This window comes from Geotrypetes seraphini, chromosome 1, assembly GCF_902459505.1.
Source record: "Geotrypetes seraphini chromosome 1, aGeoSer1.1, whole genome shotgun sequence".
NCBI lineage: Eukaryota > Metazoa > Chordata > Amphibia > Gymnophiona > Dermophiidae > Geotrypetes > Geotrypetes seraphini.
In genome coordinates this window covers 396,823,221-396,842,121 of record NC_047084.1, presented here as the reverse complement: position 1 = coordinate 396,842,121, position 18,901 = coordinate 396,823,221, and the positions used below count along the sequence as shown (strand labels likewise).

General features: G+C 44.3%; 1 protein-coding gene across 1 annotated transcript in view; it reads left to right on the top strand.

Annotated features, from left to right (window-relative positions):
• LOC117347248 (sialic acid synthase-like) overlaps positions 1–18,901 on the top strand; it is a 179,281-nt gene that overhangs the window by 55,157 nt on the left and 105,223 nt on the right. The window contains exons 2-3 of the mRNA XM_033917915.1: positions 12,432–12,647; positions 18,235–18,334. Of these exons, the coding sequence (XP_033773806.1) occupies positions 12,432–12,647; positions 18,235–18,334 (316 nt within the window). The remainder of the gene's footprint in view (positions 1–12,431; positions 12,648–18,234; positions 18,335–18,901) is intronic.

Below are 18,901 nucleotides of genomic sequence, written 5' to 3'. Positions count from 1 at the left end.
TGTAAATGGGATGAAATTAAGTTTGGAGGGCAGAATGTTGACTATGCATGCTAGGATCAAAGCATCAATGATATCTGTGGCTGGGGTATACTATGGAATGCCTTGCCTGTATCCTGCGGTTTTGTATGGGGAGGATGAATTTTTTTAAATGCTGAAAACTCAATTGTTTGCTAATGCCTTCTTATGCTAATATGTATTTCAGTTGATAATCGCCTTCTAGAATTTTTTTTTCTGACATCGAAGTATGATTTAAAGCTTGTTTGTACTTCTGAATTGATCAAATTTGTGCTCTATCCCTATTATAACAGGGATGATTAACGATGTTGTCTTGATATCCTTTAGTTGGGTTAACTCTTGCGGAGTCCCGCAGGGCTCTCCCCTTTCCCCCACATTGTTCAAAATCTACCTTACCTCATTGGGGAACCTACTACATAGCTTAAAGGTTACATTTTATATCTATGCTGACGATATCAACATTGTTATTCCCCTTACTTCTCTGACCTCCGAGATAAAGATTCATCTATCATCCATTCTAAATGAAATCGAATGATGGATGACAGAATTCAAATTGAAGCTCAACACCGACAAAGCTAAATTTTTCCTGGCAAGCCCTAATGACAAAATCAAAGACTCCTTGATCTCCCTGAATGGTCAGGACTTCCCTATTGACCACTCCATTAAAATCCTGGAAGTCACCTTGGACCGCCACCTCACTCTAAATGCACACACAGACTTACTAGTTAAAAAATGCTTTTCGGTTCTATGGAAACTCAGAACCATCAGAAAATACTTTGATGCACCATCCTTCCGCTTACTGGTTCAATCATCCATCCTGAGCTTGCTCGATTATTGCAACATTATTTACTTGGGTTCCTTCAAAAAAACCATTCTAAGACTCAGAGTTATTCAAAATTCAGCAGTTCGACTGATCTTTAGGCTGAAAAAATGGGAACACATAAGCCCCTACTATCAAAGACTCCATTGGCTGCCCCTAGAGGCGCGAATCCTGTTTAAGTTTGCTTGTCTATGTTATAAATCAATATTTGGTCTGGCTCCCACTTACCTGGTTTCCCACTTCAATCTGGCAAATTATCTTAGGCCCACACGAAGAATTCATCTGTTCACCTATCCGACAATAAAAGCCTGCCACTACAAAAGATTCTTGGACAGAACTCTTGCCTTCCAGGCAGGCAAATGGAACGACTGGCTCAGTAACATTTTCGCGCACTCTTCATCCTACTTCAATTTTAGAAAACTATTAAAAACAAGTCTGTTCAATCGATGTTAACTAAGAATCTACTCACCACTTCTTATTCAATCTTGTAACCCTATGAACCTTTTAGCTTTCATATTCTTTATTATGTAAGATTGTATTGCTGACTTTGATTGTAACCTCTTTGCTGATTGTCCAGCGCCTCTTGCTGTAAACCGCCTCAAACATATGGCTTTGGCAATATATAAGAATAAAATTATTATTATTATTGATATGTCTAAGTTATTACATTACATTAATGACTTCTATTCCGCCTGTACCTTGCAGTTCTAGGCGGATTACAAAAGAGACTAACTGGACATTTCCAGGAAAAATACAATGTAGGAGTTTTGGTTTACAAAAATGATGACTGTACCTTTCCAGGGGAATTAAATTCAGGGAGTTGGTTACATTTCTAGGAGGTTTGCAATTTTAAGGAGTTGTTTACATGGTTGAGTCTTTGGAGATTAAGAAATAGCAGAATAGGAATAGACTTTTTGGGGGGAGGGAATTAAAGGGGAAGTGGGATAAGGGGAGGGGTTAGGACGGGGATAAGGGGAGGTTAGGAGAGCTGTATAAATTTTTTGCAGAGCAGGGTTTTGATTTCTTTTCGGAATGTTTTAAAGTCGTTCGTTGATGTCAGTAAGTTGGCGATGGTGTGGTCAAGTTTCGCTGCTTGCGTTGCTAGTAGGTTGTCAAATATCTTCTTGCGCTGAGTACCTTTGAATGGGGAGAAGGTAAAGAGGGACTGAGTTCTCCTTTGTCTGGTAGTAAGGTTTAGATTTTGGCGGTTGTTTAGGTAAGTAGGGGCGGTGCCATTTATTGCTTTGAATAATATACAGTATAGTTTGAATTGGATTTGTGCTTGTATAGGTAGCCAGTGTGAGTCTAGGTAGGCATTGGTGATGTGGTCATATTTCCTTAGTGAGTAGATCAGTCTGAGAGCTGTATTTTGTACAGTCTGTAGTTGTTTTATCAGGTTTGCAGGGCATGGTAGATAGAGCATGTTGCAGTAGTCCACTAGACCTAGGAATAGGGATTGGACTATGAGCCTGTATTGCTCTTTGTCAAAGAATTTTCTAATTTTTTCGTAAATTGTGCATGATTAAGAATGCTTTCTGGGTAGTCTTGTTGATTTGGACCTACATTGTGCAGCATCTGTCTATCGTTACTCCTAGGAATTTAACAGCGGACTGTATTGGGTATTTGGTGGCATTTATTTCTAGTTCTGTGATGGAGGGGGGTTTTGTCCTTTTCGAGCAAAAGAAATTTAGTTTTATCTGAGTTCAGCTTCAGCTTGTGGACTATCATCCATTTTTTCACTGTTTCAAGAGTTTTTTTTCCAGTTTTTCTGTTAAGGTGGAGTCACGTGAATCGAAGGGTAAGAATATGGTGATGTCATCTGCGTAGCTGAATGATGTTACATTTAGGTTATCTAGGGTGGTTCCAAGGGAGGATATGAAGAGGTTGAAGAGCGTAGGCGAAAGTGGTGATCCCTGAGGGACTCCACAGGGGTTAGACCAGGGTTCTGATTTGAGATCGTTTGACTTTACTCTGTATGTTCTTGATTTGAGGAATCCTTGGAACCAGTTGTATACCCTGCCAGGGAACCCTATAGTTTCAAGTATCTGTAGTAGAATGGAGTGGTTGACCAGGTCAAATGCAGCAGAGAGATCAAGTTGCATTATCAACATCCTACTGCCTTTGCTAAGGTGCTGTTGGGCTATGTCAAGTAGGGTTACTAGAAGAGTTTCTGTGCTATAATTAGTTCTGAACCCTGATTGAGAGGGGTGAAGTAGGTTGTGGTCTTCCAGGTTGTTAGTGAGGTATTGTGCAACTAGTCCTTCTATTAGTTTAACATATATTGGTATTGAGGCGATGGGTCTGTAGTTGGCGGGGGAATCTATTGGGTCTTTGTGATCTTTCATAATGATTTCTCCTAGGCCCTGTGATAATTGCCCTTCTGTAAGTGTGGTTTGGATCCATTGCATGAGGCAAGCTCTAAATTTGGGGGAGGCATTTGCTATTGGGTATGTGGGACAGTTGTTCAGATCGCATGATGCTTGGCTATATTTTTTGTAGTCGGTTCATATCAGACCAGTGTACAACTGGGAAGTCTGATCAGGCCCTGTCTGCTGCAATGGCTTCTCCTGTTAGGGGGTTCATTGTTATCTCGACGTGATGAGTGTGTGTGTTATTGAAGGTAGTCCTGATTGTGGTGATCTTGTTTTTGAAGTGGTTTGCAAGTTGGGTGGCTGTAGGTGGGTGGTTTCCTTGTGCGGCTAGGAAAGGTTTGGTGTCTGTGAGGTTTTTTTACTAGTTTGAATAGTTTTTTGGTGTCTAGGGCCTCCACGCCTACCAGTTTGGAGTAGTATACTTTTCGTTTTTCCTTGAGTTTGATTTTATATTGTTTAATTAGGCTTCTCCATGCTATTTTTGTTTGTTCTTGGTTATTGTTTTTTTTCCAGGCTCTTAATGTTCGCCAATGGGGTATGAATTCTTTGGGGTCTAAGGTATCGAGTGCAGGGTCTGCTTTGTCCCAGAAGGTAGTTGGTTCTATTTTTTTGACGGGTTTTGAAGGGGGTTTTGTGGGGTTGGTGTTTGTTTTTGCATTGAGCCCATTTGATGTTGAAGGTGAATTTATAATGATCAGACCAGAGGGAGGGGTGCCAGGCCCCGTTTGAGATGTGAATTTCGGGAGTATGAGGATGTTGGGTCATGTATGCAGCAATATCTAGTTGGTGGCCTTTTTCATGTGTGGGTTGGGGGTTAAAAATCTGGTAGGTTAGTGCTTTGAGGTATGAGAGTGTACTTTCAACTTGTTTGGAGGAGTGGTCTTCTAGGTGGAGGTTTATGTCTCCAAGGCAATTTGGAAGATGAAGTCTTCAAGTATATGTTTTGAGGTGATCCATTTTCCTGGATTAATGTAGCAGAGAATGCAGGCCATGGTTCCTTTGAGTGTGTCATTGAATAGTTGGCAGGCTAGAAGGTCCAAGTAGGGAGTAGAGTATTTGTCTAGAACTTTTATGTTGAAATTGTTTTTGACTAGGATGGTCAATCCTCCACCTCGCTTGTTTTCTCAGCAGACCACCTCTAATTTGTAACCCTTAGGGCAAAATTCTATTATGCATGGGTCAGAGTCGGAGGTTAGCCAGGTTTCGGCTAAGAACAGGCAGCCTAGCTGTTCTTTGACTATCCAGTCCTTTATTAGGTCTGCCTTTGGGCCAATCAATCTTATGTTCATATTGAGGTTATTGAGGTGTAAATTGTACTGGGGATGGGGGTACATTTTGGGAGGAGGAGGATTCTTGGTTGAGGATGAGGGTTGAGAGTTATTATTCTTGGCTTAGGAGGAGGTCTATTTACCCAACTCGGGGGGATGCTTTGCTGGGTGTACATTGAGCAGTCTATCAGATTTCTTGGTGATTGGAGTTTCCTGGGTGGTTGGATATGTCTGTGGGATTCTGTCATAATTGGAATGGGGGGAATATAGTATCCTGCTGTTTTCCAATTTGTTAGGAGTAGGAAGAATAGTAGGATGATGTGCATTATTTTTGTTGTATTGGGTGTCATTATGATTGTGTGAGGAGGAGGTTCTGCCTCTTGCTGAGAGCTGGGCGCTAGGTGAAGGTTGATGGCCCTGGAGAGGCTTCTAGTGTTTGAGATTGGAGAGGAGAGGAAAGGAGGAGGCTTCTTACCTTTCAGCCTTTCTGGCCAGAAGTGCCGGTGGGTTCGCTTGAGGTTTTGATACAGGATGGTGAGACGGTTGCTGGTGTGGTTCATGTGTTCTTAGTCAGCGTCCTCTGTCACTTCGCGCTGTTGCTTCACTAAGGCACTTGCTAAGGTGCACGCGCCTTTGTCGTGCACCTTAGCCGGTGCACCGAACGGCTGTGCGCCATTATCACCGCTTAGTTTTGAAGATAAGTCTCCTCTCCCAGCTGGCTGTGGGGGGGAGGCGGAGCACAACTCACATGCTGGCAAGCAGGGAACGATGGCTTCCTTGCCTGCTGCGGTAAGGGCTGGATTCCTGCTGCTTAGTTTTGAAGAAAAGTCTCCTCTCCCGGCTGGCTGTGGGGAGGAGGCGGAGCTCAACTCGCATGCCGGCAAGCAGGGGACGATGGCTTCCTTGCCTGCTGCGGTAAAGGCTGGAATCCCACCGTTTAGTTTTGAAAAAAAGTCTCCTCTCCCGGCTGGCTGTGGGGAGGAGGTGGAGCACAACTCGCATGCCGGCAAGCAGGGGACGATGGCTTCTTTGCCTGCTGCGTAAGGGCTGGATTCCCGCTGCTTAGTTTTGAAGAAAATTCTCCTCTCCTGGCTGGCTGTGGGGGGGAGGCGGAGCACAACTCACATGCCGGCAAGCAGGGGATGATGGCTTCCTTGCCTGCTGTGGTAAGGGCTGGATTCCTACTGCTTAGTTTTGAAGAAAAGTCTCCTCTCCCGGCTGGCTGTGGGGAGGAGGCGTAGCTCAACTCGCATGCCGGCAAGCAGGGGACGATGGCTTCCTTGCCTGCTGTGGTAAGGGCTGGATTCCCGCTGCTTAGTTTTGAAGAAAAGTCTCCTCTCCCGGCTGGCTTTGGGGAGGAGGTGGAGCACAACTCGCATGCCGGCAAGCAGGGGCCGATAGCTTCCTTGTCTGCTGCGGTAAGAGCTGGATTCCCACAGCTTAGTTTTGAAGAAAAGTCTCCTCTCCCGGCTGGCTGTGGGGAGGAGGAAGAGCACAAGTTATATGTGATAATCAGAGGGAAACAAGATTCTATGTATGTCATATGGAAATCGCAGTTGTATGCGGTATATAAATTTTTTTAAATAAATAAATTAATAAATATCTGTAAGTTTATATGTCCTATTTGTGACTCTCCATGTGTAGGTCATTGTAAAAAAAATTTCTTTTTATGTACACCATCTTGAAACTGTATAGGTGATTTATCAAATTTTTAATAAAACTTGAAACTTGAATCAGGCCTGTGGTGTACCAAACATTTAAAATGAAAGGGCTCATGGCTGGTTCCTGCTGCCAATTGTAAGGATATAGAAACATAGAAACAGACGGCAGATAAGGGCCACGGCCCATCTAGTCTGCCCACCTCAATGATCCACCCTCTACCTTTCTCTGTGAATAGATCCCACGTGTCTATCCCATTTGGCCTTAAAATCAGGCACGCTGCTGGCCTCAATAACCTCTAGTGGAAGACTATTCCAGCGATCAACCACCCTTTCAGTGAAAAAGAACTTCCTGGTGTCCCCGTGCAGTTTCCCGCCCCTGATTTTCCACGGATGCCCCCTTGTTGCCGTGGGACCCTTGAAAAAGAAGATATCTTCTTCCACCTCGATGCGGCCCGTGAGATACTTGAATGTCTCAATCATGTCACCCCTCTCTCTGCGTTCCTCGAGTGAGTACAGCTGCAATCTATCCAGCCGTTTCTCGTACAGGAGTTCCTTGAGTCCCGAGACCATCCAAGTGGCCATTCTCTGGACCAACTCAAGTCTCAGCACATCCTTACGGTAATGCGGCCTCCAGAATTGCACACAGTATTCCAGGTGGGGTCTCACCATGGATCTATACAATGGCATAATGACTTCAGGCTTACGGCTGACGAAACTCCTGCATATGCAACCTATGATTTGCCTTGCCTTGGATGAAGCTTGCTCCACTTGATTGGCAGTCTTCATGTTCTCACTGACCATCACCTCCAAGTCTCGTTCTGCTTCAGTTCTTGTCAGGATCTCACCATTTAGGGTGTAAGTCTTGCATGGATTTTGGCTGCCCAGGTGCATGACTTTGCATTTTTTGGCATTGAAGCTGTTGCTAGGACCTAGACCAGTGTTCCAGTAGGAGTAGGTCGTGCGTCATGTTGTCGGACAATGAATTTATGTCTGTTGTGCTTTTGCCCACTACGTTGCTTAGTTTGGCGTCATCGGCGAATAATGTTATTTTGCCTCGCAGCCCTTCAGTCAAGTCTCTTATAAAGATGTTGAATAGGATCGGGCCCAGGACCGAGCCCTGCAGCACCCCACTGATTACCTCCGTCGTTTCGGAGGGGGTGCTGTTCACCACCACCCTCTGAAGCCTACCTCCAAGCCAGTTCCCAATCCATTTCATCAATGTGTCGCCTAATCCTATAGAACGCATCTTGCTCAGCAACCTGCGGTGTGGTACGCTATCGAATGCTTTACTGAAGTCCAGGTATACGATGTCCAGGGACTCCCCAACATCCAGCTTCCTCGTCACCCAGTCAAAGAAGCTTATCAGGTTGGATTGGCAGGATCTCCCCTTAGTAAATCCATGTTGACGGGGGTCCTGTAGATTCTCCTCATTCAGGATCGTGTCCAATTGGCGTTTGATTAGAGTTTCCATTAGTTTGCACACTATTGATGTGAGACTCACCGGTCTGTACTTTGCCGTCTCCATCTTGGAGCCTTTCTTGTGGATTGGAATGACGTTAGCCGTCTTCCAGTCCAATGGGACGTTACCCGTACTAAGGGAGAGATTGAAGAGCGTGGATAACGGTTCCGCCAAGACATCACACAACTCCCTGAGCACCCTGGTGTGTAGGTTGTCAGGCCCCATTGCCTTGTTAACCTTAAGCTTTGACAGCTCACAGTAGACACTGCTGGGTGTAAACTCGAAATTACTAAACGGGTCAACTGCGTCAGCCCTTGTCTGTAGCTGAGGGCCGAGTCCTGGCACCTCGCGGGGGAAGACTGAGCAGAAGTATTCATTTAATAGTTGGGCTTTTTCCGAGTCTGTTTCTACATAGTCTCCGTCTGGTTTCCTAAGACGTACTATCCCACCTGAGTTCTTATTTCTGTCACTGATATACCTGAAGAAGGATTTATCTCCTTTCTGGATGTTCTTCGCTAGCGACTCCTCCATGCGGAATTTGGCCTCCCTTGCTGCTGTTTTGACATCTTTTGATTTGGCCAGATAGACTTCCCTAGAGTCCTGTTTCCCTGAATGTTTGTAAGAGATGAAAGCTTTTTTCTTCTTCTTGATGAGGTCCGAAATCTCCGCAGAGAACCACTGTGGCTTATTGTTCCTTTGCCGTTTACTTACTGATTTAACATAGCGGTTAGTCGCTTCTTGTATGGTGGCTTTCAAAATAGACCATATTTCTTCCACGTTATCGGATTCTGCTTGGCTTTGTAGCGCCTGGCGAACGAAGTCTCCCATTTCTTTGAAGTTTGTGTCCTTGAATTTGAGGACCTTGGTCAGTGTGGTAGATTTAGTGAAACCTTTCTTGAGATTGAACCATACCATGTTGTGGTCACTGGAGGCCAATGTGTCGCCCACCGAGACCTCTGTGACACTTTCTCCATTGGTAAGTATCAGGTCCAGTAGTGCCTGATCTCTTGTTGGTTCCAACACCAGTTGCCTGAGTCTTGCTCCCTTCATAGAGTTTAATAGCCTCCTGCTGCTGCCGGAAGCAGAGGAAAGCGTGTCCCAATCCACATCGGGCATGTTGAAGTCACCTAACAATACTGTGTCCCCACGCAAGGTGATATTCTCTATATCACCGATTAATTCCATATCTAGGTCATCCTGTTGTCTAGGGGGTCTGTAAACTATGCCAAGATACAGGCATTTGTCCTTCCCTCTGGCCAAGTTTACCCAAAGGGATTCCCCAGTGTAGTGGACATCTGTGATTCTGGTGACTTTAATGTCATCTTTAGTATATAATGCTACACCTCCTCCCATTTTGCCCTCCCTGTCCCGATGAAGCAAGTTGTAACCCGGTATGACCATGTCCCACCCATGGGAGTCTGTGAGCCAGGTCTCAGATATTGCCACCACATCCAGGTCGGCATTCCTCATTTCTGTTTCCAATTCCAGGAACTTGTTTCCCAGACTGTGGGCGTTTACACACATAGCCCTCCATGTTGTATGATTGTTGCTCTACAGTGGGGATGTTCTCGCTTGAGCTATTTGGACACCTTTAGTGCAATTTGCAATGTGAGTTCTCTTGCTGGACCCAGAATTACAAAGTGTATTCCCTCTAGACCCAGAATTACAATGTGTACTCTCCTTAGACCCAGAATTACAATGTGACCCAGAATTATGATGTGAGCCAACTCCTGACTCGAAGGTGTGTATACTCGCCCCTGACCCAGACCCAGAATTACTGTGTTTACTTACCTTAGTCTCAAAAAAGTATTGGCAGCTTAGTTCTCCAGATGAGTTGTTTGTGCCCGTACCCTCCCCCAACTTACCTAGTTTAAAGCCCTGTGTAGTAGGCGGGCTAGACGGTGTCCAAGGACATTCTTCCCTCTTCTGGTCAGGTGTAACCCGTCTGGTCCCTGTAGTCCTCGCAATGCCTCTTGTCACAAACCCGGCACCAGAGTGAGGTTTGTGCCAGAGAAGGGACAAAAACCCCTAACTGTTAGGAGAGCAGATCAGTGCAGTAGCTTTCCTACAAACAGTTCCCAGAGCTCTGTCATTGGCAAGGGCGCCCTAGAACAAGAGGTCTGGGAGGAGGGGAAACCAGAGGAGATCATAAGGTTCTCTAAACCTAGGGTAGCCCCTGTTAAAACTCACCATAGGAGACAAGCTCCTATCCAGCCCAGCCCCCACCTGCTCAAACTAATTGAGAAACAGCAGAAAGCTCAGAACCAGACTGCCCAACCCCCATTCAGAGTAGGGCATGGCTCTCTGAAGGCTGGCCAAATAGAGCAGAGCAAGCTGAGTAAAGTCAGTCTGGATCCAGCTCTGGAAGGAGACTCGTGGCCAGGTGCTGCTAGGTTCCAGGATGAGCCCTCTCTGCCAAGTTTGCTTGATGGTGTGCAAACAGAAGAACCTATGGACGTTTCCTGGGAGCCGGAGGACACTGCTATGGAAGAAAGCTAAGTTTCTCCTGGTGTTTGTTTTTGTACTGCATTATGTTTTGGGACTTCTGCTAACTTTGTGTGCGTGGGTGTGAGCATTTCCAAAGCTCACTCCTGAAGAATTCCCCTGAATTTTTGAAAGACTGTGAACTGGGTTTTTGGATTTGTTTCTTTTTCTTGTGATAAGGAAAGTTTTAGCTACTGAGTGTTTTCAGTGGGAGTTGTGGGGTTTGAATCCACAAAAGATCCTGGGTTGGGATTGTGGGGCCATTCTCTGGCAGTTTTTTTGTAAGTGGATTCAACAACTCCCCACCCCCGCCAGCTTACCTGATCTGGCAGGGTAAAGCCTGTTTAAATCTCAGGCTAACACAGTGAGCTTGCTAAAGCAATTGACTCATATTACCAGGGACAAACCTCATCAATTGTTGTTTTGCTCCGGGTGTGGAAAACCCGGTGAGACTGTTGAAAACTTACCCTGAAGAAAGGGCTGCTCAGACTGAGGCTAACCTGGTAGCCGCACCTTCTGAACTGTGTTTTTGTTTGTTCTTTTGATTTGGACTCTAGAACAGTGGCTACATGGTTTACTACAGCACTGTTGCTAAATAAAGCTCTACTATTTTGAAAGAACTCAGTTAACCTGATTTTTTTGTGTTTCCTAACATTGTGACCACCAGCAGGGCCTTTCACCTTGGAAAGGCACGCCAGGACTTATGTTTTTGCACACTGCCCAGTAGCCATACTAAGCACCCAGTACCAGGAGTGTGACACTCTCCATGGTGCAAGAACCCGAAGTTCATCTCCTTGCACCATCCCTGCAGCCAGACGTTTGCCCTCAGGATGTGATCCTCCCTGGCACTGCCCTTGCCCCTTACCAGGAGGATCGAGGAGAAAACCACCTGCGCATCCAACCTCCTCAGCTTCTCACCCAGGGCTCTGAAGTCTTCAGGTATGCTCTCCGGGATGTTCTGGCGGTGTCATTGGTTCCGACGTGGATGAGAATCATGGGGAAGTGGTCACGGGGCTTGATGAGTCTGTCCAGGATTGCAGGTCTGATCTACAGATTGGACCCTCAGTGCCCCTCAGCAGCGAATCTCTGATGACCACCATTCTGCGCTTCTTAGGGGTGGGCCGATTTGTTGACTCTGGAACTGGAACCGTCTGCTGAACAACTTCCTGCTCCTCGTTGTCAGGACCTTCCTGTAGCAGCTGGTATCTGTTCCTCATGGTGATTTGTGGTGTCGATGTAGAGACGCCCTGTATGTGAGAGAAAGAGACAGAATAAGGTTTTCTGCGTTTTCCTGTGGAGGAAGTTACCAGCTGCCAGGAATCAGCGTCCCCAGCCACTTCCTGTATTCCGATGATTGGTCTCAAGTTCGCAGGCTTGGGTGCCTCTAGGATGGTCTTGTTAGGTTCTTGTTCGGCGATCTGAGACAGCTCTTGGATGACTCCGTCGATGAAGGTCTTGTCGTCTCGGATGCATCTTAAGTGCTGAACCTCGTCTCTCAGGCTCCTCAGCTCTAGCAAAAGGCTTTCATCTGGCTGATCCATTGCCTCCGTTTGAGTGGAGACTGTAGACATCTTTGAGGGGATGGCCTCGGTCTGTACAGAGACCTCTGCCCTCCGTCCTGGCTTCCCCTGGGTACTTTCGGTGCCTGGACTGCCTCTCTTGATAGAAGTCTTATAGCTTCTAGTCCTACCTGCCATTTACAAAAGTTGTTGGTATTTTTTCTTATTTAATATTTGTTAGGATAAGAAAAGTAAGTTTCATTTCTCATGGAAACAGGGAGGGGGTGGGAAATTCCACAGCCAGTAGTCATAGTTACAGATAACAAAAAGAGACAATGTTTTTGTGTGATTTCTGCATAGCAGCATAGCAACATAAACTACTCTATCTCCCAGACCAACTACCTCTATCCCTCCAACCTCAACACTTTCTGACGTGTAGGTGTAGTCAGAAAGTGTTGAGGTTGGAGGGATAGAGGTAGTTGGTCTGGGAGATAGAGTAGTTTATGTTGCTATGCTGCTATGCAGAAATCACACAAAAAATCCACTGGCTGTGGAATTTCCCACCCCCTCCCTGTTTCCATGAGAAATGAAACTTACTTTTCCCTCATAAGCTACACCCATTATTAGCTTGTGACTGGGTATGTACAAAGGGAGGGACTATAAATATGTGATGTTGGTCTGAATAAATACTTCATCTTTCTTTGGCTATCTGTGTGTGTGTGTGTGTGTGTGTGTGTTTTCTGTCCCCGGATGCATCTGTAGTCAGGACAGCAGAACGAAGCTAATACTAATTGGGACCTATTCGTTTCACCAATTACAATGTCCTTCTGAATATCAACCCATTTGTTTTCAGGAGTGTGGAGCAGATTGTGCCAAGTTCCAGAAGAGTGAGCTGCTGCATAGATTCACAAAAACAGCATTGGAGAGACCATATACATCCAAACACTCCTGGGGAAAGACATATGGAGACCATAAGCGCCACCTGGAATTCAGCCATGATCAGTACAGGGAGCTTCAGAGATATGCCAAAGAGATAGGAATTTTCTTTACAGCCTCTGCCTGGGATGATGTAAGTCTGATTGTGTATTCATACAATGTAGCTTGTAAAATTTTCAGTTTATAAGAGTTCCTTTTCATCCTCTGTATGATTCTTTTTCCAGATTAACTTCAGTGTACTTTCCTCAATTTTTACCTGGGCACCATCTTAAATTGGCTGGCATGGCAAAAATGATGCAGAGTCCAGGGTTCTCCCCTCTTCTTTCTCTTTCCCCCAACAAATCTCCCCCTAAGATACCCTCAACCCCTTTACACCCCTAAAAACATCAGTTTAGAAGGGGTCAGCTAAATACAATAGAAGCAAAAACCTTCTTACCATGCAACAGATTGGATGCAGTCCAATAGATCCTTCAATGTGTTCCATCTACGGCTGTGGACAGAACCTTCCTGAAGATACTTGATCAATAATCATATGATGTCATTGATGAATGTGTCTCTTCAGGTGAGAAGAGCAAAGGTTGGAGAGCTCATCTCAGAGACAGATGCACCAAAGGCTTCTAGTTGATGAAGGAGAAGTTACTCCATATGAATCAGCTAACATCGAAAGCAATCTAGACACTTTCAAAATGTTTAACTAGCTCTATTATGTCTTGATGTTGCATAGGAAGATTGGCAATCAAGTTACATTGTATTACCTCAGCAATCATAATGATATAGGTCCTCTATCTACTGTAGTAATCTCCATAAAAATCTCACTGAAAGCAGTCAACCATCAGGGGACAAGAACTAGTTAGTGAACAAATTCAGTCAAGTGGATCTTTTTGCCTCAAGCTTTTATCATAAAGTTCATGTTTTTTGTTCCACAGCACTAGTGAAACAAAAGATAGCTCACAACATATTAGCCATACAAAGGTATTAAATTCCAAACCACCTAAGCTTCAGCATCCACAGCTCTGTACCAGTTAGCAGACACTAATTCATGTATCAAGGGCATCAACATTTAGGGAAGCAGTTATTAAGGTGTGGTATTAAGGAGAGGAAGAAGCGATATGGATTTCTCTGAAAAGAGAAGATGGAACTTCTATCTACGTGGGTGTAGTCTACAGACCTCCGACTCAATCGCAGCAAATTGATAAGGATCTGATTGTGGATATCCAAAAGTTTGGAAGGAAAGAGGAGGTTCTGCTGTTGGGAGATTTCAACCTGCCGGATGCGGACTGGAATGTTCCGTCTGCGGAATCGGAAAGAAGTAGGGAGATTGTGGATGCCTTTCAAGAGGCTCTGCTCAGACAAATGGTGACGGAACCCACAAGGGAAAAAGCGATATTGGATCTGGTCCTCACAAATGGAGAGAGTATCTCTAATGTTCGAGTGGGTGCTCACCTGGGTAGTAGCGATCATCAAACGGTTTGGTTTGATATAACGGCTAAAGTGGAGAGCGGCCGCACGATACTTAAAGTCCTAGATTTCAAACGTACGGACTTTAATGCAATGGGAAAGTACCTGAAGAAAGAGCTGTTAGGATGGGAGGACATAAGAGAAGTGGAAAGACAGTGGTCTAAACTGAAAGGAGCGATAAAAATGGCTACGGACCTTTATGTGAAGAAAATCAATAAAAACAAGAGAAAAAGGAAGCCGGTATGGTTCTCCAACCTAGTGGCTGAGAAAATAAAGGCGAAAGAGTTGGCGTTCATGAAATATAAAAAAACCCAAGAAGAGGAGAGCAGAAAGGACTACAGGGTGAAACTGAAAGAAGCCAAGAGAGAGATACGTTTGGCGAAGGCACAGGCGGAAGAACAAATGGCTAAAAATGTAAAAAAGGGAGATAAAAATTTTTTCAGATATATTAGTGAAAGGAGGAAGATAAAAAATGGAATTGCTAGGCTAAAAGATGCTGGGGACAAATATGTAGAGAGTAATGAGGAGAAAGCAAATGTGCTAAACAAATACTTCTGTTCTGTGTTCACAGAAGAAAATCTTGGAGAAGGACCGAGATTGTCTGGCAAAGTTACACGAGAAAATGGAGTAGATTCTGTGCCGTTCATGGAGGAGGGTGTTTATGAGCAACTTGAAAAACTGAAGGTGGACAAAGCGATGGGACCAGACGGGATCCATCCCAGGATACTAAGGGAGCTCAGAGAGGTTCTGGCGAGTCCTATTAAAGACTTGTTCAACAAATCTCTGGAGACGGGAGTGATTCCTGGGGATTGGAGGAGAGCGGATGTGGTCCCTATTCATAAAAGTGGTCACAGGGATGAAGCAGGAAACTACAGGCCGGTGAGCCTCACTTCAGTTGTTGGAAAAATAATGGAAGTGTTGCTGAAAGAAAGGATAGTGTATTTCCTTGAATCTAATGGGTTACAGGATCCGAGGCAACATGGCTTTACAAAAGGTAAATCGTGCCAAACGAACCTGATTGAATTTTTTGATTGGGTGACCAGAGAGCTGGATCGAGGACATATGCTAGATGTAATTTACTTGGATTTCAGCAAAGCCTTTGATACAGTTCCTCATAGGAGGCTGTTGAACAAACTTGAAGGGCTGAAGTTAGGACCCAAAGTGGTGAACTGGGTCAGAAACTGGCTGTCGGACAGACGCCAGAGGGTGGTGGTTAATGGAAGTCGCTCGAAGGAAGGAAAGGTGACTAATGGAGTCCCTCAGGGTTCGGTGCTGGGGCCAATCCTGTTCAATATGTATGTAAGTGACATTGCTGAAGGGTTAGAAGGAAAAGTGTGCCTTTTTGCAGATGATACCAAGATTTGTAACAGAGTAGACACCGAAGAGGGAGTGGAGAATATGAAAAAGGATCTGCAAAAGTTAGAGGAATGGTCTAATGCCTGGCAACTAAAATTCAATGCAAAGAAATGCAGAGTAATGCATTTGGGGATTAATAATAGGAAGGAACCGTATATGCTGGGAGGAGAGAAGCTGATATGCACGGACGGGGAGAGGGACCTTGGGGTGATAGTGTCCGAAGATCTAAAGGCGAAAAAACAGTGTGACAAGGCAGTAGCTGCTGCCAGAAGGATTCTGGGCTGTATAAAGAGAGGCGTAGTCAGTAGAAGGAAGAAGGTGTTGATGCCCCTGTACAGGTCATTGGTGAGGCCCCACTTGGAGTATTGTGTTCAGTTTTGGAGACCGTATCTGGCGAAAGACGTAAGAAGACTTGAGGCGGTCCAGAGGAGGGCGACGAAAATGATAGGAGGCTTGCGCCAGAAGACGTATGAGGAAAGACTGGAAGCCCTGAATATGTATACCCTAGAGGAAAGGAGAGACAGGGGAGATATGATTCAGATGTTCAAATACTTAAAGGGTATTAACGTAGAACAAAATCTTTTCCAGAGAAAGGAAAATGGTAAAACCAGAGGACATAATTTGAGGTTGAGGGGTGGTAGATTCAGGGGCAATGTTAGGAAATTCTACTTTACGGAGAGGGTGGTGGATGCCTGGAATGCGCTCCCGAGAGAGGTGGTGGAGAGTAAAACTGTGACTGAGTTCAAAGAAGTGTGGGATGAACACAGAAGATTTAGAATCAGAAAATAATATTAAAGATTGAACTAGGCCAGTTACTGGGCAGACTTGTATGGTCTGCGTCTGTGTATGGCCGTTTGGAGGAGGATGGGCAGGGGAGGGCTTCAATGGCTGGGAGGTTGTAGATGGGCTAGAGTAAGTCTTAACAGAGATTTCGGCAGTTGGAATCCAAGCACAGTACCGGGTAAAGCTTTGGATTCTCACCCAGAAATAGCTAAAAAGAAAAAAAAAAAAAAAAAAATTTAAATTGAATCAGGTTGGGCAGACTGGATGGACCATTCGGGTCTTTATCTGCCGTCATCTACTATGTTACTATGTTACTGGTTGGGCTTTTACTGCACCTTAATTAGAGGCCAACTGAAATCAGGACTTCTAGTGGCAGTCTCGTGAGATTGTTACTGCAAGTCATGACAGCCAATTTGAGATTGGAGCTGGTATGGGCAGAAGCAATTGATTGGTCCTGCCCATACTGGCTTCAATCTCAAAATGGTTGTTGAAACTGCTGCTAGAGGTCCTGGTATTTTGACCAAGGACCCGTCCTGGGCAAGAGTGACTGGGGATCACTTCTTTGGCTAACCATTACACCACCAACAAAATGGTAGACCTGGGTGTACTCCTTCTGCTCAGGGGGAGGGAGAGGATATGTTCTTTCAATTTGGAGGGGGAAGGATGGAGGACTTGGGAGCTGCACAGGAAAGAAAAAAAAGCCAAATATCAATTTTGGGCCATTTGTAGCACTAAAGCCAAAAACAAAATTCAGTCAGCCTCCAATCTTAATTCATTGTGGGAGTCAGTAATCTGCAGTAGTTTAGTACTGCAGGTTACTGACTCCTGCAGTATATGAATTAACACTGCTTAAAATCTTAAAACACTTCTTAAAGTAGCCAGGTACTAATTGCTAATCTCCCTCTTTTCTCAAAGACCCCTCCGCCCAAGCAAACACATCTGCTTCTGAAGCCCCTCCAATCATCTTTGAAACTTCCTCCAATCCCAAGCACCTCTTTCCCAGCTTTACCTTTTGAAATCCCTGGAGTCTAGTGGATATGGGGCAAGAGCAAAAACTAGTATTTCCTACCCCTTTCAGTGCAAGTTCAAAATAGCTCTTTGAACACCTAGTGGTAGACTTGCCTTTAGGGAGGTCAAGCTGCCATATAAGGACCGTTTGACTTCAGGAAAAGGAAGAGAGTAATAGTGCATTTTAAGATTTGGTCCAGAACCATTGGGCTGTGACTTTGTGATCTGATGCTCCCAGAACCTTAATAACATCCCCCCTAAAAGGCACCAAGAACATGTATAAAAAGACCAGAATAGCAGCTTGCATGTACATACGATGCACATATATAATAGCCAACATTCTGGCTATATGCTATTTTATAAGATTGCACATAGTTTGATGTTTGGTACACACATGGATGAAACTTGGGTGGGGCACACGGTTGTATACATAAATGATAAAATCCTGTAATTTATGTATGGTTTTCAGTAATATAGGTATGAACTTTTATACTAATTCTATGCCTAATATAAATGGTCACATCTACATTTTATGCATGTATCTGAACTGCTACACAGTATTCTATAAAGGAAAGTAGGCACCTATTTTTCATTATAGAATTGGCACTAGAAAATAGGCATCCGTTTATAAAATTGCCCTCAAAGTACTTAACACATTTTAACAAAAGAATCCCAAGTGAAAATTTGAGAAATGGCATTGAGTCTTTCTAGTTGATGCAGAACTGGTTTTGGAACATGCCATAAGTGAAGACAAGGTTCTATTGAACGCTTCCATTACAAAAAATCTGCACAGTAATTTAATTTAAGCAGTCACTTAAACAGTCTAGATACACGGAGGAGCCTCATTCTTCTACAGGAGTCCTATCAGATTGCCTCAGAAATCAACTCTTGTCTCTGTAGAAATTCCCTTTGCACCTAATTTCTTCTTCTTACTCTTCTCTCTCTTAATGAAAAGTTCCACTCCATTCCAATCCATTCACTCCCCTCCATTCCAGAATCCTTCTCTCTCTCTCTCTCTTTCACACACACATATCAAGGAGTACCAAAATATCAGAAATACCATCCCTTGGTAGGAATTCCATTCCTTATTTTAACTTTTCAATTTTTTTTTTTAGATGTCTGTAGACTTCTTACATGAATTGGATGTTCCCTTTTTTAAAGTTGCCTCTGCAGATGCTAACAATTTTCCCTACTTAGCAAGGACAGCAAAGAAAGGTAAATGGTTCACAATGTCTTTTTTTGCAGTATTAACAACTGATTGATCAAAAAGTGACTGAAATGTGAAAATTTATGAAATTATCACCAAAATTAGCAGGAAAATATGACTACAGTACCAGAGATGGATTTAAATACAAATATTCAGGATGTACAAATCCTGCCCCTAGTGTATCCCAGAAAAATTTAACCAGCCAAAAAGAGGTGGAAATGGGGGTGTTTCTGGGGTTTGGTGTAATTCTAACTGGTCATCTGACCAAGGTTATTTGAATTACTCTGTTTGGCTATCTGTTCAGCCCAAACATAATGGGGGAATTGGGGTGAGGTAAGGGGTCTGTCTTGGAAAAGGGAGAAAAATGGTGTTGTCCAAGGCCCACAGGCCACCGGGAAATTTTTCCTGCTCTCTTCCCTGCCTGTCAGTATTGAATAGGGACTGAGTTGCACACTGTCAGGAAGAGAGAAAAAAATGCCACATGCAGGAAAATGATGGGGTGCAATGTTTTGTTTTGTTTTTTTAAATCTTTCAGCACACACCACCTCTGTTATTTGCATGACAATTAGCTTACT